Source organism: Heterodontus francisci, chromosome 48 (genome assembly GCF_036365525.1).
Source record: "Heterodontus francisci isolate sHetFra1 chromosome 48, sHetFra1.hap1, whole genome shotgun sequence".
In the NCBI taxonomy this organism is placed as follows: domain Eukaryota; kingdom Metazoa; phylum Chordata; class Chondrichthyes; order Heterodontiformes; family Heterodontidae; genus Heterodontus; species Heterodontus francisci.
The window spans coordinates 11,850,497-11,877,845 of NC_090418.1; the positions used below are offsets into that span (position 1 = coordinate 11,850,497).

At 52.0% G+C, this 27,349-nt stretch overlaps 2 protein-coding genes across 9 annotated transcripts in view; one reads left to right on the top strand and one right to left on the bottom strand.

Moving 5' to 3' along the window:
- rangrf (RAN guanine nucleotide release factor) lies at positions 1–12,597 on the top strand. 6 transcript variants are annotated; one of them, XM_068023665.1, is made up of 6 exons: positions 1–87; positions 1,979–2,122; positions 3,413–3,529; positions 4,125–4,287; positions 6,114–6,208; positions 7,423–12,597. In XM_068023665.1, exons 2-6 carry the CDS (start codon positions 2,040–2,042, stop codon positions 7,562–7,564), a joined length of 600 nt encoding a protein of 199 aa, XP_067879766.1. In that variant the 5' UTR covers positions 1–87; positions 1,979–2,039; the 3' UTR covers positions 7,565–12,597. The 6 variants fall into 6 exon arrangements, with proteins under 6 accessions (XP_067879766.1, XP_067879764.1, XP_067879765.1 ...); XM_068023663.1 differs by having other exon boundaries at positions 11–99; positions 2,037–2,122; XM_068023664.1 differs by having other exon boundaries at positions 11–87; positions 2,037–2,122.
- The window catches only part of slc25a35 (solute carrier family 25 member 35), a 24,337-nt gene continuing 9,496 nt past the window's right edge, over positions 12,509–27,349 (bottom strand). For 2 of the 3 annotated variants that reach the window (XM_068023660.1, XM_068023662.1), the window contains 3 exons: positions 16,300–16,452; positions 15,258–15,392; positions 12,509–14,989 (listed from right to left, as the gene is read on the bottom strand). In XM_068023660.1, the coding sequence (XP_067879761.1) occupies positions 14,825–14,989; positions 15,258–15,392; positions 16,300–16,452 (453 nt within the window). In that variant the 3' untranslated portion in view covers positions 12,509–14,824. The remainder of the gene's footprint in view (positions 14,990–15,257; positions 15,393–16,299; positions 16,453–27,349) is intronic. The other variant, XM_068023661.1, reaches the window with a different exon arrangement.

The window sequence follows — 27,349 nt, forward strand, 5'->3', positions numbered from 1 at the left end:
CAGAGCTCGGGCCGAGGGTTCGGTTCTTTCCGGAATCGGTCGACCAGGAGCCGCTGAGATCCCGGAGCGGCGGCGGCGGCGGTGGCGGTGGCGGTGGCGGTAACCGTTCACTCCTCACATGTCGTCTCGAAACCGATCCTGCGGGAAATGCGGTGACATTGCCCGCGGTTCTGCTCTCTGAGGCGGCTCCTGCCTTCAGGAAACAGCGAGGCCCCAGGCCTAGGGTCTGTCGCCTGTTGCCACCTCTGGAAACAGAGCCACTGCCAGTGGACCCCTGTCCCCCGGTGAGAGCCACTGCCAGTGGACCCCTGTCCCCCAGTGAGAGCCACTGCCAGTGGACCCCTGTCCCCCAGTGAGAGCCACTGCCAGTGGACCCCCGAACCCCGGCGAGAGCCACTGCCAGTGGACCCCTGTCCCCCGGTGAGAGCCACTGCTAGTGGACCCCTGTCCCCCAGTGAGAGACACTGCCAGTGGACCCCCGTCCCCCGGCGAGAGCCACTGCCAGTGGACCCCTGTCCCCCAGTGAGAGACACTGCCAGTGGACCCCCGTCCCCCGGCGAGAGCCACTGCCAGTGGACCCCCGACGAGAGCCACTGCCAGTGGACCCCGGGCGAGAGCCACTGCCAGTGGACCCCCATACCCCGGCGAGAGCCACTGCCAGTGGACCCCCGTACCCCGGCGAGGGGCACTGCCAGTGGACCCCCGTACTCCGGTGAGAGTCGCTGCCAGTGGATACCTGTACCCCGGCGAGGGGCACTGCCAGTGGACCCCCGTACTCCGGTGAGAGTCGCTGCCAGTGGATACCCGTACCCCGGCGAGGGGCACTGCCAGTGGATCCCTGTACCCCGGCGAGGGGCACTGCCAGTGGACCCCCGTACTCCGGTGAGAGTCGCTGCCAGTGGATACCCGTGCCGCGGTGAGAGGTACTGCCGGTCGACCCTGTGCCCTTGGGAGACCCACTGCCAGTGGACCCCCGAACCCTGGCGAGAGCCACTGCCAGTGGACCCCTGTCCCCCGGTGAGAGCCACTGCCAGTGGACCCCTGTCCCCCAGTGAGAGCCACTGCCAGTGGACCCCCGAACCCCGGCGAGAGCCACTGCCAGTGGACCCCTGTCCCCCGGTGAGAGCCACTGCCAGTGGACCCCTGTCCCCCAGCGAGAGCCACTGCCAGTGGACCCCTGTCCCCCAGCGAGAGCCACTGCCAGTGGACCCCTGTCCCCCAGTGAGAGACACTGCCAGTGGACCCCCGTCCCCCGGCGAGAGCCACTGCCAGTGGACCCCCGGCGAGAGCCACTGCCAGTGGACCCCCGTACCCTGGCGAGAGCCACTGCCAGTGGACCCCCGTACCCCGGCGAGGGGCACTGCCAGTGGACCCCCGTACTCCGGTGAGAGTCGCTGCCAGTGGATACCTGTACCCCGGCGAGGGGCACTGCCAGTGGACCCCCGTACTCCGGTGAGAGTCGCTGCCAGTGGATACCCGTACCCCGGCGAGGGGCACTGCCAGTGGACCCCCGTACTCCGGTGAGAGTCGCTGCCAGTGGATACCCGTGCCGCGGTGAGAGGTACTGCCGGTCGACCCTGTGCCCTTGGGAGACCCACTGCCAGTGGACCCCCGAACCCTGGCGAGAGCCACTGCCAGTGGAACCCCGTACTCCGGTGAGAGTCGCTGCCAGTGGACCCTGTACTCCGGTGAGAGTCGCTGCTAGTCGACCCCAGCGAGAGCCTCTGCCAGTAGACCCCCGTGCCGCGGTGAGAGCCAGTGGACTCTGTACCTCAGCGAGAGTGACAGTGTACAGGGAGCTTTACTCTGTATTGCATCAATTCAAACTGAACCTTTCAGCTGTGTTGTCATTAATTACTTTTTAAACAAAAATCGGGGTCTCGATGGCACTTTCCCCATCAAAGGGATCCTGATGTGTGTAATGTAAACTTCTCATTGATACTACTGACACAATAAGAATGTTAATGTTCTGATTAAGGTGCGGTGTTTGTGCTGAGGCTGTTTGACGTGAGATGTGAACCTTTAACTTGTTCCAGGACATGGCGACTAATGAAACACATTCTCACCCGCTGTTTGGCGGCTCATTCTCAGCGATTCTGCCCCCACATTCGATAGATGTCAGGTAAGCAAGCTGATGTTTTAAATATGGGAGCGTAGCCTGTTGCTGCACAACTTGCTCTCTCTCGGTGGTTTCCTCCCAGTGAGGCTGAGGACGCAGGGGCGTAACGCACTCATGTGTCCATCAAGTCGTCTGCTGTCCATTAAGTCACGCTATTGACTTAAATTCCCTGTTTTTCCGTTCATTTCTTGCAGCATTCTCATTCCCATTCCACTTGAAGTTCTGACTCATGCGCCAGTCATCCTTCCAGCCCACGTTTCGTGTGGGAGCCTGGATGGTGTGTGCCAGCTGGCTGCTCCACCATGGAGGGCATCACAGATCCACCCAATTCACTTCCTAACCGCTGCCTGTGCCTGGGCACTCCCGCCTGGGTAGAGACTGGGAGGGGGAATGCCCACCGTTTGTTTCAGCACCCGATTTGCCACCATTAACATCCTGGCAGACGGGGGTGGGGAGCAGGTTGCCACCTATCAGAAATTCAACCACATAAATGCTTCGGCTGCAAGAGAAGGTCGCAGGATGGGTATTCTGCGGTGAGTGACTCACCTAACTACCCGAACCCTCTCCACCGCCTGCAAGGCATAAGACAGAAGTGTTGTTTTTATTATTTATGAATTCACCGTTGGCATCATTGGCAAGGCTGACATTTACTGCCCATTCTTAATTGCTCCTGGTGGTGATGAACTGTCATCCAGTGATGGAATACTCTCCACTTGCCTGGCTGGGGGCAGCTCCAACAACACTCAAGAAGCTCGACACCATCCAGGACAAAGCAGCCCGCTTGATTGGCACCCCATCCACAAACATTCACTCCCTCCACCACCGACGCACAGTGGCAGCAGTGTGTACCATCTACAAGATGCAATGCACCAAGGCTCCTTCGACAGCACCTTCTAAACCTATGACCTCTACCACCTAGAAGGACAAGGGCAACAGACACATGGGAACACCACCACCTGCAAGTTCTCCTCCAAGCCACGCACCATCCTGACTTGGAACTATATCACCGTTCCTTCACTGTCGCTGGGTCAAAATCCTGGAACTCCCTCCCTAACAGCACTGTGGGTGTACCTGCACCACATGGACTGCAGTGGTTCAAGAAGGCAGCTCACCACCACCTACTCAAGGGCAATGAGGGATGGGCAATAAATGCTGGCCTGGCCAGCGACGCCCACATCCCAGAATGAATATTTATTTAAGAAAATAACTTTTAAAGCATAAGTACTGAAATTAGTGTCAAAAATACAGTGTGTATTGCAAATCGTCATTCTTTGATTCCCTCTTCCTCTCCAGTGATATCCGTGAGATCCCGGATAACCAGGAAGTATTTATTCACAGTGGGACGGACCAGAGCATCATCATCGAGCTGCTCGAACACCAGAGTCAGGTGCCCGATCAGGAGGCAGCCAGGTCAGAGAGTGGCGTCTGTCAGTGAGCACAGCAGCAAGATGTCAGCAGATCCAGCTGGGGGTTGGGGGGGGAAGCGGCGTGAGGGGAAGGAGGAGTGGGAGGCCGTGTGTGTGCAGAAATCGAGGTGAAGGCTGAAGGCCTGTAGGGCCTCACAGCAGCGAGATTGAAAGGAGAAGCAGTTTGCGCGTGTATGCCCAGAGTCCAGGCCGTTCAGGAAAGGAGGGGTGGTATCTGCCAGCTTTATTGGCAAGTTTGTGATTTTTTTGTTGTTGTTCATATAATGAATGTTATTCGTAATGGGACGGGAGACAAACTGTCATGGCTGCCGTATGTTTATGCTGGGCTGTGATTGGGTGGAGTTCTCCCTTGCTGCTCTGGCATTGGGTGGAAATTTTCCCTTGCTGCTCTGGCATTGGGTGGAATTCTCCCTTGCTGCTCTGGCATTGGGTCAAGCTTTTGATCACCTGTCCTGCTATCTCCTTATGGGGCTTGTCCAATATTGCTCCTGCGAAGGGGCTTGGGACGTGAAAAGCGCTATATCAATGCAAGTTGTTGATGCAGAAGTGTCAGATTCAACGGTGCTCTGTGTTGTCAGGTACCACTTCGCTGACCTCACGACCAGTAACGATGCCGCGGGAGTGGAGGGCACGGAGATCCTGAACGTGGAGCCTGTCAGCAGTGGCCAGATTGCACTGCAGGAGCTGAGCAGCGCTTGGCTCCTCACCGGGAGGCAGAGAGTGGCCAAATTCGCAGAGCAGGTCAGTAGCAGGTGGTCGGTCCACTGGGGTAGGAGTCGGCAGTGCGTGGTTAAGGAATGTCGGGTGGTATCGTTGTGCTGACTGCTTAATTAGGACCATGGGCACTCAGTGTTTGCTCCTCAGGCACCCCTGGCAGAAAGGCCCCAGGTTTAGTTCCTGGTCTGCAGTAGGTTAGCTAAAATCAGCTGGGGCCTCAGCTCCCATAGACTCTCTCGTGTGGAGCACACAGGTCAGCAGAGACCATCTGCAGAATTGTTCTCTTCAGGTGCTTGTCCAGTTTTGTTTTGAAAGTCTGGATTGAACCTGCCTCCACCACACTCTCAGACAGTGCATTCCAGATCCTAAACACTCACTGAACCTGCCTCCACCACACTCTCAGACAGTGCATTCCAGATCCTAAACACTCACTGAACCTGCCTCCACCACACTCTCAGACAGTGCATTCCAGATCCTAAACACTCACTGAACCTGCCTCCACCACACTCTCAGACAGTGCATTCCAGATCCTAAACACTCACTGAACCTGCCTCCACCACACTCTCAGACAGTGCATTCCAGATCCTAAACACTCACTGAACCTGCCTCCACCACACTCTCAGACAGTGCATTCCAGATCCTAAACACTCACTTAACCTGCCTCCACCACACTCTCAGACAGTGCATTCCAGATCCTAAACACTCACTGAACCTGCCTCCACCACACTCTCAGGCAGTGCATTCCAGATCCTAAACACTCACTGAACCTGCCTCCACCACACTCTCAGACAGTGCATTCCAGATCCTAAACACTCACTGAACCTGCCTCCACCACACTCTCAGACAGTGCATTCCAGATCCTAAACACTCACTGAACCTGCCTCCACCACACTCTCAGGCAGTGCATTCCAGATCCTAAACACTCACTGAACCTGCCTCCACCGCACTCTCAGACAGTGCATTCCAGATCCTAAACACTCACTGAACCTGCCTCCACCGCACTCTCAGACAGTGCATTCCAGATCCTAAACACTCACTGAACCTGCCTCCACCGCACTCTCAGACAGTGCATTCCAGATCCTAAACACTCACTGAACCTGCCTCCACCACACTGTCAGACAGTGCATTCCATTTCCTAAACACTCACTGAACCTGCCTCCACCACACTCTCAGACAGTGCATTCCAGATCCTAAACACTCACTGAACCTGCCTCCACCGCACTCTCAGACAGTGCATTCCAGATCCTAAACACTCACTGAACCTGCCTCCACCACACTGTCAGACAGTGCATTCCATTTCCTAAACACTCACTGAACCTGCCTCCACCACACTCTCAGACAGTGCATTCCAGATCCTAAACACTCACTGAACCTGCCTCCGCCACACTCTCAATGTGTCCTGCCACCTTCAAAGGTCTATGCACATGAGCCCCCAGGCGCTCTGTCCCTGTAAAGAACTGTGCCATTATGTATATATTGCCTCTCCCTATCCCTTCTTTTGGGGCTGGTGTGGAGTACAGAGACAGGGAAGAATGAGGGCATGGCGGCGTTTGAAACCAATGATGAGAATTATAAACCGGAGGCATTGCTGGACTGGGAGCTGACCCACCTCAGCGAGCACAGAGAGTGATGGGTGAATGGGATTTGGTGTGAGTTAGGATACAGGACAGCCGAGTTTTGAATGAGCTGAAGTTTACAGTGGGTGGGAGGCCAACAGGGAGAGCATTGGAATAGTCAAGTCTAGGGTAAGTACAGTGAGCAGTTGCAGCCCAGAGTGACCATCAGGCTGGTGTTGTGAGCAACCTATTTCCAGTTTGCTTTATCTTATTCTATTTCTCTCCCTTTCACAGGCCAGAAATACTGTGAACATACACCTGGTACTGTTCAGGCTCCCTCAATACTCCACTGATATCCTCATCACCTTTAATGATCCAACAGTAATCAGGTACTTTTATCACTGGCGAGCTCGGACTGTAACTTCTCTCCAAGGAGAGGGGCTGAGGAGGGAGCCGGTCGTCATCCAGGCACCGTCGGCAGCACTTCCCAAACCCGAGACCTCCACCACCAGGAAGGGCAAGCGTGGAAATGCCACCTCCTTCCAATTTCCCCTCCAGGTCACATGCACCATTCCCAACCTGGAACTACAATCAGCCATTACTGAACCATCGCTGGATCCAAATCCTGGAACTCCCTCCCGAGCAGTACCTACCCCACACGGACTGCAGCGGCTCAAGAAGTTGGCTCACCACCACCTTCTCAAGGGTGACCATGGACGGGCAGTAAGTGCTGGCCTCGCCAGCGGTGTCCACACCCCCCGGAGAAAGAAAGTTCAACGGCTGCCTGTGCTTGTTGCCGCTCCTTTTCTCCCGATCGTCAACGTGCTGCTGAGTGGGCCGGACGCACCACTAGTTTCCACCCTTGCCAGCCGCCAGCGTACCTGAGCTGGGGTCTAGGGCACCACCCTTGGGTGCCTGTGCCGGCCCTTGGAAAGAGCTATTTGAATGAGATGCACTCTTTCCCCCACAGCCCTGCACATTTTTCCCATTCAAGTATTTCTCCGATTCCCCCTTTTTGAAAGTTACTATTGAATCTGCTTCCACCGCCCTTTCAGGCAGCGCGTTCCAGATCACAACTCACAGCGTTAAAATAAATTCTCCTCATCTCCCCCCCCCTCTCTGGTTCTTTTGCCTTTTACCTTCATTACTTTACATAATTCCACCCAAACAGGCTACACTCGCCACATGTCATGTCTCAAATTACCCTTGCATCCCAAAATGTTATTTCTCTGAAAGAAATCTGACCTAATTTGCATTTAAACAAATAAGGTGTTAAGCTGTGACGCCAGTCCGCCCTTCCGGGGGGAGGTACAAGACCCCCAGGCTCTATTTGAAGGAGAGCAGGGGAGCTCTCCCCGCCCCCCGTGTTCTCGTCCAACAATCTTCCCTTGGCCAAAATAAGCAGACTGACTGGCCGTTCAACTTGTGCGTGCTTGTGGGATCTTGCTGTGTGCAAAATGGTGTGATTGTCTCTGCCGCCCACTTTCAAGCTGTTCTAATGCTTCAAAACTCTTGGGTTTGGTGCCTATTCTCGCGAAGGTTTATCTTCTCTAACCATGGCTCTCCGTGTCTCTCTCTCTCTCTCTCTCTGTTCCATTACCAGCCCTTTCAGCAGCAGCAGCATGGGAGGAAGCACTGCGCAGGCGGGCGCCACCTCCGCCAATAACACTCCGCACTGGACCCTGGAGCAGTTCCGAAACACCGTGCAGTCCTTCCGCCTCCTGGACATGACCATCTTCTCCTGAACGCGCCCGGAGTTCACGGTTGAACCTCGCGCCTGGGAGACGCAGATCCCGATCCCGGATCGCTTGCGGCACAGCCCGATGGTTGAAACGGCGGCACCATTTTGGAGAAGCGAGCGGCTTTTTTTTTTTTAGTTTGGGTGGATTTCGGGGAGGCTGCGTCCTATTGTGACACCTGAAACTTAACTAGGAACAGGCATTCACCCCATCAAGCCTCTACTGCCATTCAGTGAGATCATGGCTGATCTGTAACCTAACTCCATATACCCACCTTTACCCCATATCCCTTAATACCTTTGGTTAAGAAAAATATATCAATCACCGATTTAAAATTGGCAATTGATCCAGCATCAATTGCCATTTGTGGAAGAGAGTTCCAAATTTCTACCAGCCTTTGTGTGTAGAAGCGTTTCCTAATTTCACTCCTTAAAGTTCTGGTTCTAATTCTTACACTGTACCCCAAGTTCCAGACTCTCCAAGCAGCAGAAAAAGTTTCTCTCTATCCCCGCCCCCCATCTGTTCCTTTTAATATCTCAAACTTTGATCAAATCACCCCTTAACCTAAATTCCAGGGAATAGAATGCTAGTGTGCATAATAGTCCTGTAATACAGAACCGGGGCACTGACGCGTCAAGCCATGTTTACACACTGGCGTCTTTACCTGTGTTACAATATCTCGCTCCTTTTAGTCCCTTGTTAATGCTCCACTTGTCAAGTTTAGCTTTTCAAAGCTAAGAAGCGGTTCTGATTCAGTTCAGCTCTCGCCCTCCCTCTGGAGCATCCCTCGCATCGTCCCAGTTGCCCCAGTGCTCAGCTTTGCAGTATTAACTCCATCCCTGCTTTTCAATTCACCGTAGACTCTTGATCATGCTGCGGCTGTCCTCTCGTTTCCCCGTCCGTCAGCCACGCGCGAGGTTGGGCAGTGTTGGCAGGCCATTCCACCGTGGAGGGCGTCACCGCCGCACGCAGCCATCCAGGCTGGGAGCGGGAACCCGGCCTGTCTCTCGGTCATGCTTTGAATGCCGCTGTTGTCGGACCTGCTTCCGAGGCCTCCCCTTACTGACCAGACCGTTTAGTGGCGGCCGCCTGTTCCGCTGCGGAGGGCTTCGTAACCCTTGCAGCCCCCCCCCACAAGTGGCAGTTATTGGCTGGGTAGCTTGGTGGTGCCCTAACATTCGTCCTTTTAATGGCATCCTTTGTAGCACTGGGGCTGCTGGTGGAATCCCGATTGTGGCCTACGCTGGGTCTGCTTCACTCACTTGCAGCCAGGGGACTTTCACCGGCTGTACCACTAAGTACCACACTGGGTGAGAAATCCAGTGGCTTGTTCATGGCTGACTCTGAGTGTGTCAGCCGGGAGGACCTCTTCCCCTATGCTAGCCCAAGCTGCCCACCGAACTACTGGCTCGGCTTGGCAATGGAATATCATAGTGACACCTGCATCGCCTTCAGCACAATCACAGGCAGACTTCTTGGGAGTCGGAGAGATGTCTGTATGGGAAGAGCTTGCACTTGTATAGCGTCTTTCACCGCCCCAGTACATCCTAAAGCAAATTGCCACGAATGACCTACTTTTTGAAGTGTTGGAATGTGGGAAACACGGCAGCCAAATAGCACAGCAAGCTCCCACACACAGCAACGTAAGGTAATCTATTGGTTTTAGGTTCAAATATTGACCCAAGACCCTGGGGGAAAACTCCCCGGCTCTTTGAGATAGAGGACGTTGCATCTTTATTTTACATCCACCTGAGGCAGCAGACAGGGTGCGGGTGGGGGGGCCTTACTTTTGCAACTCACTGGCTGCAGACTGATGTTGACTTTAATATTTTAATCCTGAGCTGCGATCCCGAAGCCTTCACTTTGCACTCAGACAGACTGCAGTCGCCTGGATTAGGCTGGCTCATCACTGGCCTCCAGTGGCAAAAACCCAGCATTACAGCACCCTGTCAGATTCTGGTTAAAAACCCAAGAGCACTAAAACATTGTGAAGAGCTGAAGCACCAGGAGGAGGACACTCAGCCCCTTGAGCCTGATCTGCCATTCAATTAGAGTCTGGCCGATCTGTGCCTCGACTGACGGGGGGGGATTGCAGTTAAATCACAGATCAGCTACGATCTTGTTGATTGGTGGAAGAGGCTCGAGGGGATAAATGGCCTCCTCCTCTTCCAATGAAAGGCCCCTCCACACTCTGCACCATTCGCTGATTTTAACTCGCAGCAGAGAGCACTGAGATTAGTTCCTGTGCCCCCCCCCCCCTCCACCCCCGTGTTAGGGAACCAGCTATAACCAATGGCGCGGTGGGTTGCTCTCCCGCCTCTCAGTCACAAGGCTGTGGTTTCAAGTTCCACTCCTGAGGCTTGAGCCCACAATCTAAAGTGAGACTTGCAGTGCTGAGCCGAGGCGGCGATGCACCGTCGGAGGTTGCGTCTTCTGGATGAGATGTTAAACGGAGGCTCCGCCTGCGCGCTCGGATACACTCCGCCTACGCGCAAGGCTTTAGCCCATCATTTCCCACTTCACCACCACCACTGTCTAAAACAGATTAACCGGTCAGCTCATTCCACTGCTGCTTGTGGGATCTTGCTGTGTGGCAGTTCAAAAGTAATTCAGTGCCGACTTGAGGACACCCTGAGGATATGCAAAGCACTCTTTAAGCACAAGCTCGACTTCCTCATGTAAAATATACAGAGCGCTGAATCACTTGTTAAATCAGAGGTATTCTTTCAATAAAATGTCGGAATGAAGCGTGGATGTCTATGTATCTTGTGCTGAGTCCCTTCGGTCTTCACACAGTACCTCACGTTTCCCATCACTGCGGTGCAGAAAGCCAGTTGAATCACTTCAACGACGAAAAAAAAAAATCGCAGCTTGGCAGTGGCTCGGACACCGTGTCTTTCCCCGTCCCTGAGCCGTTGTGCATTTGGATATATCTTGTATTTTTGTTATGCTGTAAGGCATTTTTCATATCTGTTCATAAGTAAAAATGAAACCAGTTGTGGTGCGGACCCAGTGTGCGGACCCCACCTGCTGGTCAGAACAAGGAGGCGAAGGATATCGGGACGAAGGGGGAAGAGTTCTGATCAAAGAGATCATCGCTGGGGCTCATCTTGGACTTTTTAGAAGTGTAACTGAACTAGGATCCGTTTCCCCCCAACGCGCGCACACAGACAAGTCAGGACGTGCCACTAATGTGGTCGCCCCGGGATATAACAGTGTCAGGCACACTGTCCACAACCACTCTCATGGACGGTGGCCTCTTGGAATATGTGTGCATGGTCTTCTTGCCTTATCAAGATACAGATATCACATCCATTGCTGGTATGCACCTAAGACACCCCTCTCCCCCCACTAACAGCAGGATGTAACATGTAGGTGGTCCTGCATAGCCAGGGTGGGATTGATAAGGCACTGAAGCCCAACTGTATGACCCAATTCAAGACATTACCTGATATGTTGAGGGACCCAGGTCAGAAAGGGGTATAAAGCCACAACCCACAATGCATTGTTGCTGCAGCTGGGAGGTGTGACTTGGTCAGTCGTGCAGGAGACATTGTTCAGCGGGTCTGACTACCCGGGGACGAGCTTCTGGACGTGGGTCTACGAGTCAAGTGGTGTTGTAAGTATAGATTTGGTGGATTAATAAAGGTGTTCTGCATAAAGTGGAAGTTGTAAACAATGTTTGTTTCGTGCTGTTGATACTCGGTATGGGGTCAGGACCTTACCGGGAAGTGAGACCCCCTGTTTAAGGGTTCTTACACTGTCCAGGCCAGGGAAGACAACAGGACCCAGTCCTGACCTGTGCTGAGTTACCTGTGCTCACCTGGGGCAGCAGTAGAGGGTAGGGAATTTAGGAAACACTTCTCGCATCAGGTGTTGGAATTGTGGAATTCTGTTTTCCCCAAAAAGTCATAGATGCTCGTTCAGTTAATAATTTTAAATCTGAGATTGATAATTTTCTTTATCAAAGGTATTAAGGGATTTGGAACCAAGGCTAGTGGATGGAGTTAAAATGTGGGTCAGTCGTGATCTGTTGGAATGGTGGAGCAGGCTTGAATCCCATGTTCCTAACTGGCCTCAGTACCCAGGTTAGGGAGTGGTGAATATCAGACAGGATTGCTCTCCAGGAACTCCCCATCCTTGGAACAGCCCCTTGGATTGGAAGGTAGCAAACATAACCCCGCTCTTCAAGAAAGGGGAGAGAGAGAAAATGGTGAACTATAGCCCAGGTAACCTGATTATCAGAGGGAGGGAAAATGCCAGAAGCTGGTATTAGGGATGTGGTAACAGGGCACTTAGAAAATTATCATATGATTATGCAGCGTCAACATGGATTTTGAAAAGGAAATTGTTTGATAAAGCTGAGTTTTTTTTGAGGTTGTAACTAGCAGGGTAGATAAGGGGAACCAGTGGATGTAGTGTATTTGGATTTTCGAAAAGCATTCATCGAGCGGCCACACAGGTTATTACAAGCTCATAGGATTGGGCGAAATATATTGGCATGGATTCAAGATTGGTTAATGGACAGAAAACAGAGAGTCAGAATATATGGGGCATTTTCGCGTTGGCGGGCTGTAACTAGTGGGGTACCCCAAGGATCAATGCTTGGGCCTCAGCTATTTACAATTACTTAGATGAGGGGACTGGGTGTATAACAAGTCCAAGTTTGCTGATGATTCAAAGTTAAGAGGGTAAGTGAGCTGTGGGGAGACCACAAAGAGGCTGCAGAGACAGGTTCGGTGAGTGGGTATGTACATGGCAGATGGAATATAACGTAGAGAAATGTGCAGGTGTTCACTTTGGTCGAAAAAAAAAATAGAAAAGCAGAATATTCTTCCAATGGTTAAAAAATAAACTGGGAAACGTTGGTAGTCAGAGGGACCTGGGTGTCATTGTACACCAATCACAGAGAGTTAACGTGCAGGCACAGTATGCAATTAGGAAAGCAAATGGTATGTTAGCCTTTATTACAAAGGTACTGGAATACAACAGAAGTTTTAGTGCAATTAGATAGGGCCTTGGTGAGACCGTACCTGGTGCAGTGTGTACACTTTTGGCCTCCTTAACTAAGGATATACAGTAAAGGTTCACTAGACTGACTGGACGGGACTCCTGTGTCCTAGGGTGCGTTCGTCTGCTGATTAAATTGTATCAGGAAAAAATTCAACGAGCTCAATGGTTAATTCCTACACGCTGTGACGCCGAGAAGCAAGTGGGGAAAAAACTGTCTTTTATTTAAAAACAATACCCAGATTTAATGGCATTCCAAACAGCGCCTACAAAAACTGGACGGTCAGGTTCAAAGGTCGGCTAGCAGTGGGCTTCTTTTACAGTCCTTTTTCAGATAGCACACAATGGAATGAATATGTTCCCTGCGCTTGCAGATGCTTTGTAGGCCGGGCCTATTGGCGCATGTCATTTTAACTGTGTCGGACCACCTCTGAGTCTTTGTTTATAGACAATGTAACGGGGAATATTTTGAGAGGGTGTTAAGCACGGAGCGGGGGGTCATCACTAATATTAAGGACAGGAAATGGCCATTTGGGCCACTGAAGGCTATCCCCCCCAGAACCAAGTGAATTACACGATATAAAAGCTCATGGTACAGGGGTAACATATTAGCATGGATGGGGGATTGGTTACTAACTGGAAGCAGAGAGTAGGGATCAATGGGGCATTTTCGGCTTGGCAAGACGTAACTAGTGGAGTGCCACAAAGATCATTGCTGGGACCTCAACTATTTACAATCTATATCAATGACTTGGATGAAGGGACCGAATGTATTGTAGCTAAATTTGCTGATGACACAAAGATAGGTAGGAGAGTAAAATTATGAAGACATCAAACGTCTGCAAGGGGATATAGATAGGTCACATGAGTGGGCAAAAACTTTGCAGATAAAGTATAATGTGGGAAAATGTGAACTTATCCAATTTGGCAGGAAGAATTATTTAAATGGAGAGAGACTGCAGAACTCTGCGATCTTGGTACATCAATCACAAAACGTTAGTATTCAGGTACAGCGAGTGATTAGGAAGGCAAATGGAATGTTATCATTTATTGCAAGGGGAATGGAATATAAAAGTAGGGAAGTTTTGCTACAGTTATACAGGGCATTGGCGACACCACATCTGGAGTATTATGTATAGTTTTGGTCTCCTTATTTAAGAAAGGATATGATTGTATTGGAGGCAGTTCAGAGAAAGTTCACTCAACTGATTCCTGGGATGAAGGGGTTATCTTGTGAAGAAATGTTGGACAGGTCGGGCCTGAATTGGAGTTTAGAAGAATAAGAGGCGATCTTTTTGAAATTTATTAGATCCTGAGGGGAGCCGACAGGGTGGATGCTGAGAGGATGTTTCCCCTTATGAGAGAGACTAGAACGAGGGGACCACAGTTTAAAAATAAGGGGTCTCCCATTGAAGACGGAGATAAGGAGAAATTTTTTTCTCTGAGGGTTGTGAGTCTGTGGAATTCTCTTCCCCAGACAGCAGTGGAGGCAGGGTCATTGAATATTTTTAAGGCTGAGTTAGATAGACTCGTGATTGACAAGGGAGTCAAAGGTTATAGCAGGTTGACGGGAAAGTGGAGTTGAGGCCACAATCAGATCAGCCATGACCTTATCAAATGACGGAGCCGGCTCAAGGGGCCGAATGGCCTACTCCTGCATGTTCGTATGTAAGCCCATCGCACAGTATCGCAACTGTCCCCAAAAATCCCAGTGCACACTATTTGGTCAGCGGTGCAGCTCGTACAAAGTCATTACATTCAGTGCGGCATCTAACATCTGCCTTGATACAGAGACTGAAGGTTACCGGGCCCTGAGATAGGTTTACAGTGCAAAAAAATAAAATAAAAACACAAAGGCAAATTCCACCGTTTTACACCCACCCCCCCCCCCCCCCACCTGACCTAGTCCCCACCAACCGCCAACACCACCCCTTCTCAATCCGAACCAACCGTGTCCGTTTATTCCTGTCTGTTGCGACAAAGGATTTTTCACCCGCATTTTTTGAGTCGGGGTACCGCCGATTTCTTCAGGCCCGCCGTGCAATTCCGAGGTGCGTTTGCTGGATTCCGGTTCAGGCTTCTGCGTTTCACGATCCAGTTGGCTATTGGAGTGTGTGACGCCGCACGGCAATGAACGGGCATCAGGGTAGGGTGGGGTAGAGGGGGAGGCGAACAGCACATCAGGAGGGTGGTGAATTGATTCCCTGAGCTGTGCGCCAGTGCAGATTCCAACCACAGCCTTGCCCCAGCGTGTCATCACTGCCAGTAAAACTTGCGCAGCTCCTCCCAGAAGAGGAGGCTGAGTATGGTGTGCGGGCCAAGTCTGAAGTAGGATGCTCCTGCGCCCTTGTAGAGGCCGAATAGGCCTTCCTTCCTCATGGTCTTCGAGAAGCAATCCAGATAACCTCTGTAGAATGTACCCTGCAAGAAGACGAGAGTAAAGGTGACTGACGATAACATTGCAGGTGATTGATTACCATGTTTGATGACGGCTGACTAGAATGTTTCAAGGCTGTAAGGGCTGAATGGCCTATACTCCTTCCTATTGGCCAACCACGCATATCAGGATATCACTGATTTCCTGCCCATTAAAATGAACTCGCTCGCTAGTGGAGCAGATGGGGAAACGGGCCCCTGTTGTCCGTGGACCGACCCGGTCGGAGAGGGTGGGGTGGCCGCGATCTAGTACCTTCCCCTGGCGATCCACCGGTTGGTTGTAGAGCCGAGTGCTAACTACGTCGAAGGGCGTCATGGCGAGGACAACGAAGACGCTGCTGACCATCCCCGCCGTCAGGGACACCAGCCAGCTGCCCGGCTTAAAGACCTGCGAGGAAACAAAGGAGCCGTTAACGGCGCTCGCTGCCGGTGGTGCGGTGAGGGGCGTCAGGGCTGGGATCGACCGGGCAGCGCGCGGACGTCAACAACAGCCTGCATTTATATAGCGCCGCGTGAAAACGCCCCCTTTTTTGTTATCAAACAAAAATTTGACGCAGCGCCTCAGAAGGAAATATCAGGACAGGGACTTGTCGAAGAGGTCGGTTTTAAGGTGCAACTTAAAGGAGGAGAGAGAGGCGGGGAGGTTTAGGGAGGGAATTCCAGAGCTCGGGAGCCCCCAGGCAGCTGAAGGCACGGCCGCCAATGGTGGAGCGATGGGAATCGGGGGATGCTCAAGAGGCCGGAATTGGAGGAATGCGGGGATCCCGGAGGGCTAGAGGACGTTACAGAGATAGGGTGTGAGCGAGGCCACAGAGGGATCTGAACACGAGGCTCAGAATTTTAAAATTGAGGTGTTGCTGGACTGGGAGCCAATGTAAGTCAGCAAGCACTGGGGTGATGGATGAACGGGACAGCAGAGTATTTTTTGCATGAACTGAAGTTTACAGAAGGTGCAAGGTGGGAGACCAGCCAGGAGAACATTGGAATAGTTGAGTCTGGAGGTAATGAAAGGCATCGTTGAGGGTTTTGGCAGCAGATGGGGTGAGGTGGGGGGGCAGAGACGGGCGATGTTACGGAGTCTGTGCTGTTAGCTTATCCCAGGTGAAGAAAGAGTTGGGGGTGAGACAAATGGCCCCTCAACCCCAGAAAGGGGGAAAGTAATCAGCCAGGGTTCCTGGGCATCGAGGTTGTTTTGCATTGGTGACTCATTCATTCTCCCACGCCCTTCAATCCGTCCCTTTCTCTAACCCGCTGTTGTGGGTACGTGTCTTGTCGAATCACTCGGTTCTACTGACCTGCAGGTCGTTGGTAATCTGTTTTGTTTTGGAGAATGTGGAGAGCTGGCTAGCAGAGCCAACTATCACCCTGGGCACCGCTGAACTTGACCCGCGCCACAATCCAGTGAACCCGTGCCGGCGGTAAATGGTAGTCAGTGCGTGGAGCATCCCCTGAGGAGAGACATGTTGTTGTATCAATATCAATATATTGTTCAAAATGTTCGTTGATCTCCCAGTCCAACTTCCTGCCAATTTGACACCAACCTTGACACTCTTTATGCAAACGTTTGGATTCGGAATCCTGTATGTAAACACCAGCCTGTCACAATGTAGTTGCAGGCTCTCGCTAGTAGGTGGCACCATGGAGTCATTTTTTTTTAAGTCTTTCTCAACTCTGTCACCATCTTGCATATAGGGTACAAAAGGAATGGGCTTTGCTGGGAGAGTGTTTGATGGGGGACAGTGTCGAGGGAGCTTTACTCTGTATCTAACCCCGTGCTGTACCTGTCCTGGGAGTGTTTGATGGGGGACAGTGTAGAGGGAGCTTTACTCTGTATCTAACCCCGTGCTGTACCTGCCCTGGGAGTGTTTGATGGGGACAGTGTAGAGGGAGCTTTACTCTGTATCTAACCCCCGTGCTGTACCTGTCCTGGGAGTGTTTGATGGGGGACAGTGTCGAGGGAGCTTTACTCTGTATCTAACCCCATGCTGTACCTGCCCTGGGAGTGTTTGATGCTGTCACCGCATGACTCAAATGGGCAGTATTCCACTCTCCCATGCTCACTTAATGGGCAAAGAGAATATAGGTGAGCTTTCAAATATCCTGCATCAAAAGTCACACACTCTTTATGTATGTGTGTCAGGCTCAAGGGGCTACAGGTTCCACCCCTTGTGCAACCTGTGTTATGACCGAGGTGGGAGGAGTACACCGTTTATTCTAGTTCCACAGGTCACAACATATATTTAAATTTTCCCACTTACCACTACGTTAATCCTATATTTTTCCCAGAATAAAAAACACTCACCAGGTTTCTTGAATGAACAAGAAAAATAAATCATCAGTTTATTATAAAACAAGTCTTAACCAGTAGTGAAACAAAGCATAAAGGCACAGATTGAAATTTTGAAGTTCCCTTTTTACCTTAGCACCTCACACTCACACACACCCCGGTTAACTGGAAAAATAAAAGGGATTTTTGTTCAGAGCTTTGTCACAGACAAAAAAAAAACACGGGCTGAATACTCGCTCATTCTTAAACAACAAATGAGATATATTGTGTTCCAAAACTGGCATACAGTCTAACGTCCGAGTACATGTAGATGGGTCACTGGGATCTTTTAGAACAGTTCTTTTCAGGCGGTGTTGAGAATTAATTTAGCAGGCTTTTCTTCAAAGACAGAAGACGAGATGAGCTGACGCAGCGGACTTCTCAGGGTCTTTGAGAGAGGTGCTGGAAAGCTGAGCTGGGTTGTGGTCTTCTTCCTTGGGAATGCTCTTCTCCCCTTCTGCAGGCTTGTCCTGTCAAGGGGCGCGCGATTGTCACTTCTCTGCACACATCTTCCCCCAGTTACCAGGGTTCCTGTTCTAGTTTTAACTTGAGTCACGTGACAACCAGCAACTATTGTTGCCAAACAAGTTCTTTCAGTGTCCTCTTGATGACCCTCTTAAAAAAAAAACTGGTCCATTTCTTCAGTTTATGAATTCCTCAAAAAATATTCGTAACAAAAAACCGAAGCACTTTCATAACAGCTATTCTGAGCCATGTGGATTATATGTACCAAAACTCAGTTAAAGTGTTATCGTTCCCCTCCCTGGGTCACTGTCTGCACAAGGGACGTTGTCTGGGACTTGAATATTCAGACAGGCTGCGAGTCAGGGGAAATGAATTCACTGAATCAGCTCACGATGGGGACGCTAGAGAAGCTGGGATTGTTCTCCTTTGAGCAGAGCAGGTTAAGGGGAGATTTAATCGAGGTGTTAAAAATTATGAGGGGTTTTGAGAGAGTAAATAAGGAGAAATTTTATGGCAGGAAAGTCAGTAACCAAAGGATTTAACGCAAAAGGAACAGAGGGGGGAGGTGAAAAGAATTTTTTAACGCAGTGAGTTGTTGTGATCTGGAACGCGCTGCCTGAAAGGGAGATGGAAGCAGATTCAATAGTAACTTTCAAAAGGGGAGTCGGAGAAATACTTGAAGAGGAGAAACTTGAGGGCGATGGGGGAAAGAGCAAGGGGGGGGGGGATGGGATTAATTAGATAGCGCTTTCAAAGAGCCAGCACAGACGCAATGGGCAGAATGGCCTCCCTCTGTGTTGTATGAAGATGAACCTCCAAGTCCAGGGATCTCAATGAAGTTCCGAGTCAGGTCGACAAGCACCACTCGACTGGAGAGAGCACCTCGTGTGGGAGAGTGCGCAGGAAAGACAGGATCATACTCGGCAGCAACGGCCTCCATGGATAGTGTCAGCCATGGCACCGTGCCTCACTCTCTCGGCTCAGAATCTGAAAGTTGTGGGTTCAAGTCACACTCCAAGGTCCTGCGCAGATGATCTAGGCCAACATTCCGAGCTCCAGTACTAAGGGAGTGCCACACTGTCGGAGGTGCTGTCTTTCGGATGAGATGTCAACCGAGGGAGAGACGTTCTCCCTGATGTCCTGGGACCAATATTTATCCCTCAACTAATATCACTCGCAAAAAAAACAAGACGATCTGGTTATCATCACATTGTTTGTGGGAGCTTGCTGTGCGCAAATTGGCTGCCACTTTTCCTACCTTACAACAGCGACTATTTTTTAATTCTTTCATGGGGCGTGGACAATCTGGGAAGGCCAGCATTTGTTGCCCTGCTCTTCAAAAAGTGTTTAATTGGTTGTGAAATGCTTTGGGATATCATGAAAGGCGCTACATAAATGCACAGTCTTTCTCTCATGCCTTGACGCGATGGTTAGGTTGACACAAGTTGAATAGGAACTTGAAGGCGGTGCGAGAGGTCAGAGGTCACTGTACGATCCTGTACCCCAGCACCAAGCGGTGGCTACAGGCTCGCAGTGGGGCGGGGGAGAACTGGGAGGCAAAATGTGGCAGGTCTGGGAACAAAGACAGGAGAAAATTTACCCCTCCATCTTTTCCCACCATCTTGAATGAACAAACTCGCATTTATATTGACGTCAGAGCTCGGCCCAGGCCCAGGCCCAGGCTTAAGTGTAAGAGACGTGAAATGAGGCAGAGATCACACGGAATGCTTTTGTTGCCATGCATTTTCCACTTGTGGGAGAGACCAGAACTAAGGACCATCAATATAAGACCAATAAATCCAATCGGGAATACAGGAGCAACCTCTTTCCCCCAGGGAGTGGTGAGAATGTGGGACTCGCTCCCACGGGGAGTGGTTGAGGTGAATAGTGTCGATACATTTAAGGGGAGGCTGGATAAACACGTGAGGGAGAAAGGAATAGAAGGATATGCTGATCGGGTGAGAGGACGTAGGGGGTGGGAGGAGGCTCGTGTGGAGCAGAAAAGCCAGCAGGGAGCGGATGGGCCGAATGGCCTGTTTCTGTGCTGTACATTCCATGTAGGATGCAGTGCTGAACAGACTTTGTTAAATCGTACATGGTAAACGGCCTCTGCTCACTCCTGTTTCTACATAGAATATAGGAGCAGGAGTAGGCCATTCAGCCCTTCGAGCCTGCACCACCATTCATGTTCCACTAGCGCCAATAAGTTGGCGAGGCACTTCTGAGGTGAGCAATGAGAAGGCCCTGACTGTTTTACTGCCATGCCTCGATGTATAGCAATTATGAAATAAGTAACCGGGTAATCTGCTTTTAGTGATGTTGGTGACTTATTGCTCGACTGAATCAACACGTCTATAAAGTTTTAACCGGGGGTCAGCGATGGTTTGTTTGCACTGAGCACTTTATATTGTCTTATCCCATACAGATTGACAGACACCTCTCCACGGGAGGTGAGTCCTAAGTCTAGAGCATGGTGTTGGAAACTGGATTCCCTGGTCCTCCAGCCCTCAGCGAGGACATCAGTGGAAGGTTATCATATTTCGGTATTTGCGCACTTCGGCCTCTGTGCACCAATAGAAAGTGATTTCTGCCTGGAGGACCGGGAGTCCCCGGGGAGTGTGTCAGTATTTACAGGGGGTCCCCGGGAGTGTGTCAGTATTTACAGGGGGTCCCCGGGAGTGTGTCAGTATTTACATGGGGGTCCCCGGGAGTGTGTCAGTATTTACAGGGGTCCCTGGGAGTGTGTCAGTATTTACATGGGGGGCCCCGGGAGTGTCTCAGTATTTACAGGGGTTCCTGGGAGTGTGTCAGTATTTACAGGGGGTCCCTGGGCGAGTGAGTCAGTATTAACAGGGGGGTCCCCGGAAGTGTGTCAGTATTTACAGGGGTTCCTGGGAGTGTGTCAGTATTTACAGGGGGTCCCTGGGCGAGTGTGTCAGTATTTACAGGGGGGGGTCCCCGGAAGTGTGTCAGTATTTACAGGGGTTCCTGGAAGTGTGTCAGTATTTACAGGGGTTCCTGGGAGTGTGTCAGTATTTACAGGGGGGGTCCCCGGAATTGTGTCAGTATTTACATGGGGCCCCGGGAGTGTCTCAGTATTTACAGGGGGTCCCCGGGAGTGTGTCAGTATTTACAGGGGGCCCTGGGAATGTCTCAGTATTTACAGGGGGTCCCTGGGAGTGTGTCAGTATTTACAGGGCAGCCCCTGGGGTGTGTGTCAGTATTTACAGGGGGGGTCCCCGGAAGTGTGTCAGTATTTACAGGGGGCCCTGGGAATGTCTCAGTATTTACAGGGGGGGGTCCCTGGGAGTGTGTCAGTATTTACAGGGCAGCCCCTGGGGAGTGTGTCAGTATTTACAGGGGGGGTCCCCGGAAGTGTGTCAGTATTTATAGGGGTTCCTGGGAGTGTGTCAGTATTTACAGGAGGATCCCCGGGGAGTGTGTCAGTATTTACAGGGGGTCCCTGGGCGAGTGAGTCAGTATTAACAGGGGGGTCCCCGGAAGTGTGTCAGTATTTACAGGAGGATCCCCGGGGAGTGTGTCAGTATTTACAGGAGGATCCCCGGGGAGTGTGTCAGTATTTACAGGAGGATCCCCGGGGAGTGTGTCAGTATTTACAGGAGGATCCCCGGGGAGTGTGTCAGTATTTACAGGAGGATCCCCGGGGAGTGTGTCAGTATTTACAGGGGGTCCCTGGGCGAGTGAGTCAGTATTAACAGGGGGGTCCCCGGAAGTGTGTCAGTATTTACAGGGGTTCCTGGGAGTGTGTCAGTATTTACAGGAGGATCCCCGGGGAGTGTGTCAGTATTTACAGGGGTTCCTGGGAGTGTGTCAGTATTTACAGGGGGGGTCCCCGGAAGTGTGTCAGTATTTACAGGGGGCCCCGGGAGTGTCTCAGTATTTACAGGAGGATCCCCGGGGAGTATGTCAGTATTTACAGGGGTTCCCGGGAGTGTGTCAGTATTTACAGGGGTTCCTGGGAGTGTGTCAGTATTTACAGGGGTTCCTGGGAGTGTGTCAGTATTTACAGGGGTTCCTGGGAGTGTGTCAGTATTTACAGGGGGGGTCCCCGGAAGTGTGTCAGTATTTACAGGGGGCCCCGGGAGTGTCTCAGTATTTACAGGAGGATCCCCGGGGAGTGTGTCAGTATTTACAGGGGTTCCTGGGAGTGTGTCAGTATTTACAGGGGTTCCTGGGAGTGTGTCAGTATTTACAGGGGGGGTCCCCGGAAGTGTGTCAGTATTTACAGGGGGCCCCGGGAGTGTCTCAGTATTTACAGGAGGATCCCCGGGGAGTGTGTCAGTATTTACAGGGGTTCCCGGGAGTGTGTCAGTATTTACAGGGGTTCCCGGGAGTGTGTCAGTATTTACAGGGGTTCCTGGGAGTGTGTCAGTATTTACAGGAGGATCCCCGGGGAGTGTGTCAGTATTTACAGGGGTTCCTGGGAGTGTGTCAGTATTTACAGGGGTTCCTGGGAGTGTGTCAGTATTTACAGGGGGGGTCCCCGGAAGTGTGTCAGTATTTACAGGGGTTCCTGGGAGTGTGTCAGTATTTACAGGAGGATCCCCGGGGAGTATGTCAGTATTTACAGGGGTTCCCGGGAGTGTGTCAGTATTTACAGGGGTTCCCCGGGTGTGTGTCAGTATTTACAGGGGGCCCCGGGAGTGTCTCAGTATTTACAGGGGGCCCCGGGAGTGTCTCAGTATTTACAGGGGGTCCCCGGGAGTGTGTCAGTATTTACAGGGGGGGTCCCCGGAAGTGTGTCAGTATTTACAGGGGTTCCTGGGAGTGTGTCGGTATTTACAGGAGGATCCCCGGGGAGTGTGTCAGTATTTACAGGGGGTCTCGGGGAGTGTGTCAGTATTTACAGGGGTTCCTGGGAGTGTGTCAGTATTTGCAGGGGGGGTCCCCGGAAGTGTGTCAGTATTTACAGGAGGATCCCCGGGGAGTGTGTCAGTATTTACAGGAGGATCCCCGGGGAGTGTGTCAGTATTTACAGGAGGATCCCCGGGGAGTGTGTCAGTATTTACAGGAGGATCCCCGGGGAGTGTGTCAGTATTTACAGGGGTTCCCGGGAGTGTGTCAGTATTTTCAGGAGTCCCCGGGGGGTGGGGAGGGGTGTCAGTATTTACAGGAGGGTCTCCGGGAGTGAGTCAGTATTTACAGTAAAAAGACTGCACACTCTGAATAGCAGGCAGCTGTACAGCAGGCCTGTGATTTGTTCTGTGGGCGAATGGGCATCCTTAATGGACACTCATTTCGAAAACCAAACAAGGAGCTTTAAGCAGCCTTTAATTTTGCAATTGCCACAGTTTCGCAAGCTCAGAAAGTCTCCCTTGATGCTCAGAATCATTTACTTCCTGTTCAGATTGTTTGTAATTTGAGCGTCTGGTATAACTTCTGATGTTGGGTAGAATTTGCAAGCAACATAAACCTCGCCCGGGATAAGTGTATCCCCCCCTCTCACTTTCCTGCTTGCACTCCGGTTACTTTCTAATCACATGCACTGGCGTCACAGTCTGACTGCAGGCTACCTTTTCAGGTGTGTTCCTAAAAGAGAAAGGACTTGCATTTGTATAGCGTCTTTCACGCCTCAGAACGCCCCAAAATGCTTCACAGCCAAGGGAGTGCTTTTTAAAAAATGTCGTCACTGTTTGAGGAAACGCCACAAACAATCTGTGCACAGCAAGATCCCACAAATTTTTTTTGTTTGTGTTTGGTTGATCATGGGATAAATATTGGCTTCGGACATGGCGTCACGTAGGCCCAGACTGGGTAAGGAAGGCAGATGTCCTTCCCTAAAGGGCGTTTGTGAAATAGACTTTTTTTTTTTCCCATGGCCACTTTTGCCTGTGCCCGCATATTATAGTCAGCTTTATTTACCAAACTGAATTCGAAGTGTAACTTTAAAATGCAGCCGAGTTCTACCTGCGTGCAGGCAGTCCAATTATCACAGGTGAGTCGTGGGTCAGTCCGTCGCACTCTCACCTGAATCTGAAGGTTGGCGAGGGGTTTTGAGTCCCACTCCAGAGATTCGAACCCGTAACCCAGGCTGACACTCCCAGTGCCAGTAATGAGAGACATTGACTACAAAAGCAGGGAGGTTATGCTGAACCTTTCTCAAACTCTGGTTGGACCCCAACTGGAGGATTGCTTCCAGTTCTGGTCACCACACTTTAGGAAGGAGGTGAGGGTCCTTGAGAGGGTGCAGAGGAGATTTACCAGGATGGTTCCAGGGATGGGGGATTTTTAGCTACAAGGTTAGGTTGGAGAAGCTGGGATTGTTCCCCTTGGAGCAAAGGAGGTTGAGGGGAGATTTGATAGAGGGTGTACAAGATTATGACAGGTTTAGATAAAGTAGACAAAGAATGGTTGTTCCCATTAGCTGATGGTACAAGGACTAGGGGACACAGATTGAAGGTTTTCGGAAAGAGATACGGTGGGGGGGAATGTGAGGAAGAACTTTTTTTTTTTACACAGCGTGTGGTAATGAGCTGGAACTCACTGCCCACGAGGGTGGTGGAAGTGGAGACGATCAATGATTTCAAAAAGGAAATTGGATGGACAGTTGAGGGAAATAAACTTGCAGGGATACAGAGCCGTGGAATGGGACTGACTGGATTGCTCTACAGAGAGCCAGCATGGAGACGATGGGCCGAATGGCCTCCTTCCGTGCCGTAATAATGCTACGAGTCCGGTTATAGAACAAAAATGTACCTAATCCACATCGGGCGAAACTTAGCAAGTGAAACCATCTCTGCAAAGTGAGATCTTTTACGAACAGGGAAACATCGTTCGACCCAACCAATATCTGCGCCCCGTAGGGATACGTGGGCCTATCCCACCAGGCCCTCCCCAACCTGTGCACCTCCCCGATCCCCACTGCAGTCGTAACCCCCCGTCTTAATGTGTTGCCGGTGGTGACAGCAGGATGTTGCTGAGCTGGGCCGGGATCCTCACTTTGCTCACTGGTTGTTTCGGCGTAACTGAGGCTGGGGCCTCGGAATCACAAACAGCCGGCTGACCGACCGAGTGCTGCTTCAATCAGCTACCTAAAGGTCAAAATTCACCATGAGATCCCCCAGTCCTTTCTCCCTGCACAAAGTTCATCGAAAGCACTTTGACTTGGGGTGCTCGAATGTGGGGTTAGAGGGGGACCTGTTCCAATGTCGAGTATTAGTTGTGATTCTGTTACTGTGCCATGTTGTGCCACCCAGTGCAAACCAGCTCCCTCTACACTGTCCCCATCAAACACTCCCAGGACAGGGACAGCACTGGGATTGGCTGGTCAATTTGGAGCACTTCCTGCCAGCAATCAGGGGGAGCAGCTGCACCTGTGTTGCAGCAATTGCAGAGTGGAGAGTGGAGACTGCAGCAACTGGGGAGAGGGACTGGAGAAAGGTGAATACAGAGTGGAGGGAAACCATCAAGGAAGGCTGCAATTTTTCTGGAGAGGTGGGTGTCAGGGCACCTGAAAGACTATTAAGTTTAAACTGTTTGGGGGAGGGAGAAGAGGCCTGAAGACTCAGGGGTGGGGCAGCCAAATCCAGTAGGGGCCCCTGTGTTTGTATTGGTGTTTGCACACAGGGAGCTCCCTCCCCACCCCAACTGCCTGCTCGGGACAGCTGGAGTTGCCCGGGTGAAGACTGTCTTGTTAAAATCAGAAGAGGAGAGTACCGGGCGGCTCCAGCCGTCCCGGGCGAAGAAGCCTCCCCCAACTGGAAGACAACAAACAAGTTTGGACTAATTGTGATAAAGGTGCTCCAACTGGCAGTTGGAACAAACATCCTTTTTAGCCTTTCTCTCCCTTCCTCCACTCAGTCGCCTCAGTCACCTATCCTCCCCTTTTCCTTTACCATCCTACGCCATCCTCCTCTACTCCCACTCCACCTTGTTTAAAGTTTGCTTTTTTTTTTAAATTGTGTAAATTTGTTTTGTTTCTTGGGGGTGGACGTAGCTCTTAGAGCCCATGGCAAGCCCTCCTTCGCCGGTGGCGGGGCCTTCCCGTTCATATGCTGCTGCGGCTGCTGCAGCTGCACCTGTTGCCCCGTCACCGTTTGCTTTATTAACAACGAAGCATGGGGTCAAGAGCTACGTCCACCCGAACATGACTATCGAGGCATGCGTGAAAGCAATGGCCAAGGTTGTCGGCCCTTCGGCCATTGTTGCAGCCTCTAAAATGTACGGGAAGGCAGTGTTTTTCCTGAAGACCGAGCGGGCGGTGTCCCTGGCTCTGAGCAAGGGGCTCACCGTGGGCGGGACCTTTCTGCCAGTGGACCCCCTGGAGGCCACTGCGCAAAGGCTCATTTTATCCAATGTCCCGCCCTTCATCCCTGGTGAGCTCCTCCTTCCCCACCTGCACCATCTGGGGGAGGTAAAGACGGGGCTCACCCCAGTCCCGCTCGGTCTTCGGGAGAACAGCCTCCGACACGTGTACTCCTTCCGCCGCCAGTTATTCATGCAGCTGGCGCGGGAGGAGGTGACAGAGGGCCACTTCAATGTAGAATTCCAGGGGACGGCCTACCGCGTCTTCTGGACCTTGGACGGGGTGCGGTGCCATGTCTGTAAGGGGGTGGGGCATGTTCGTAAGAACTGCCCCAACCTCCCGGCTGCCAACTCCAACTCAGCGGCCCAGGGTGGCGACGCTGCACCTCCTCCCACCCCCACTACACCACCACCAGATACCATTCAGTCGGTACCGGAGGCTGTGGTTTTCACGGCCTCCGGCAGGGAGGGGGGTGACCGTCCAAGTGGAAGGAGGGTGCGGAGGAGAAATAAACATCGAGAGGCGCGTCCCCTGGATATCGTGACACTACCCGAGCCTGAGCTCAGCCCAAGGCCCGATCTCGGGAAGTCAACTTGCCCCAGGGCTGGGCTCAGGCCCAGGGTGAATAAAAAAAAGGAGAGTGTGGAGGTGGAGGCCTCTGATGATATGGAGGTCTCTGAGCCTCCGCACACAACTGGGAAAAAGAGGAGAAGGCACCCCTCCACAGAGGTAACAAGGGGCCCTGAGGCGCAGGGGAGCTGTTGGAGGGGAGCTGTCTCCTGTTTCGGGTCCCCAGGTTTCCCCTACCGCCACCACCAAGGCTGCAAAGTCCGGGCAGGTGCTCCCTATTCCTCAGGATGGAGGGGAGGGGATGGCCCCGGTACATGAGGCCCCTCCTGAAGGAGTAAGTGGGGCCCTGCTTGTGGTGGGGGAGCCTGGGGAAGCCGCCCATTCTGCCACTGCTGCTGGGTCGGGTGTCCTGAATGAAGGGGAGGGCGAGGCCCCAGAGGGTCGGGCCTCCCAGCCGGAGTCCACCACCAACCAGGAGACCCCCGACCCAGTTATAACCGAGAATGCTGCCCCAACTGCTGGGCCTGTGGGTGCTGGCGGAGCGGGAGATGGCCTCCTCTCGCCGCCTCCAGTCTCGGCTCCGGCTGGTTTCCCGCAGTCCGGAGCTTCTGTCTCCCCTGGACCACTCATTGGCCTGGGGACGGAGGTGGAGGGGGGTCCTGAACCGCTGGTGCCTACAGGCTCCAGTTTCACAATAGAACCCAGAGAGGACTCCTCC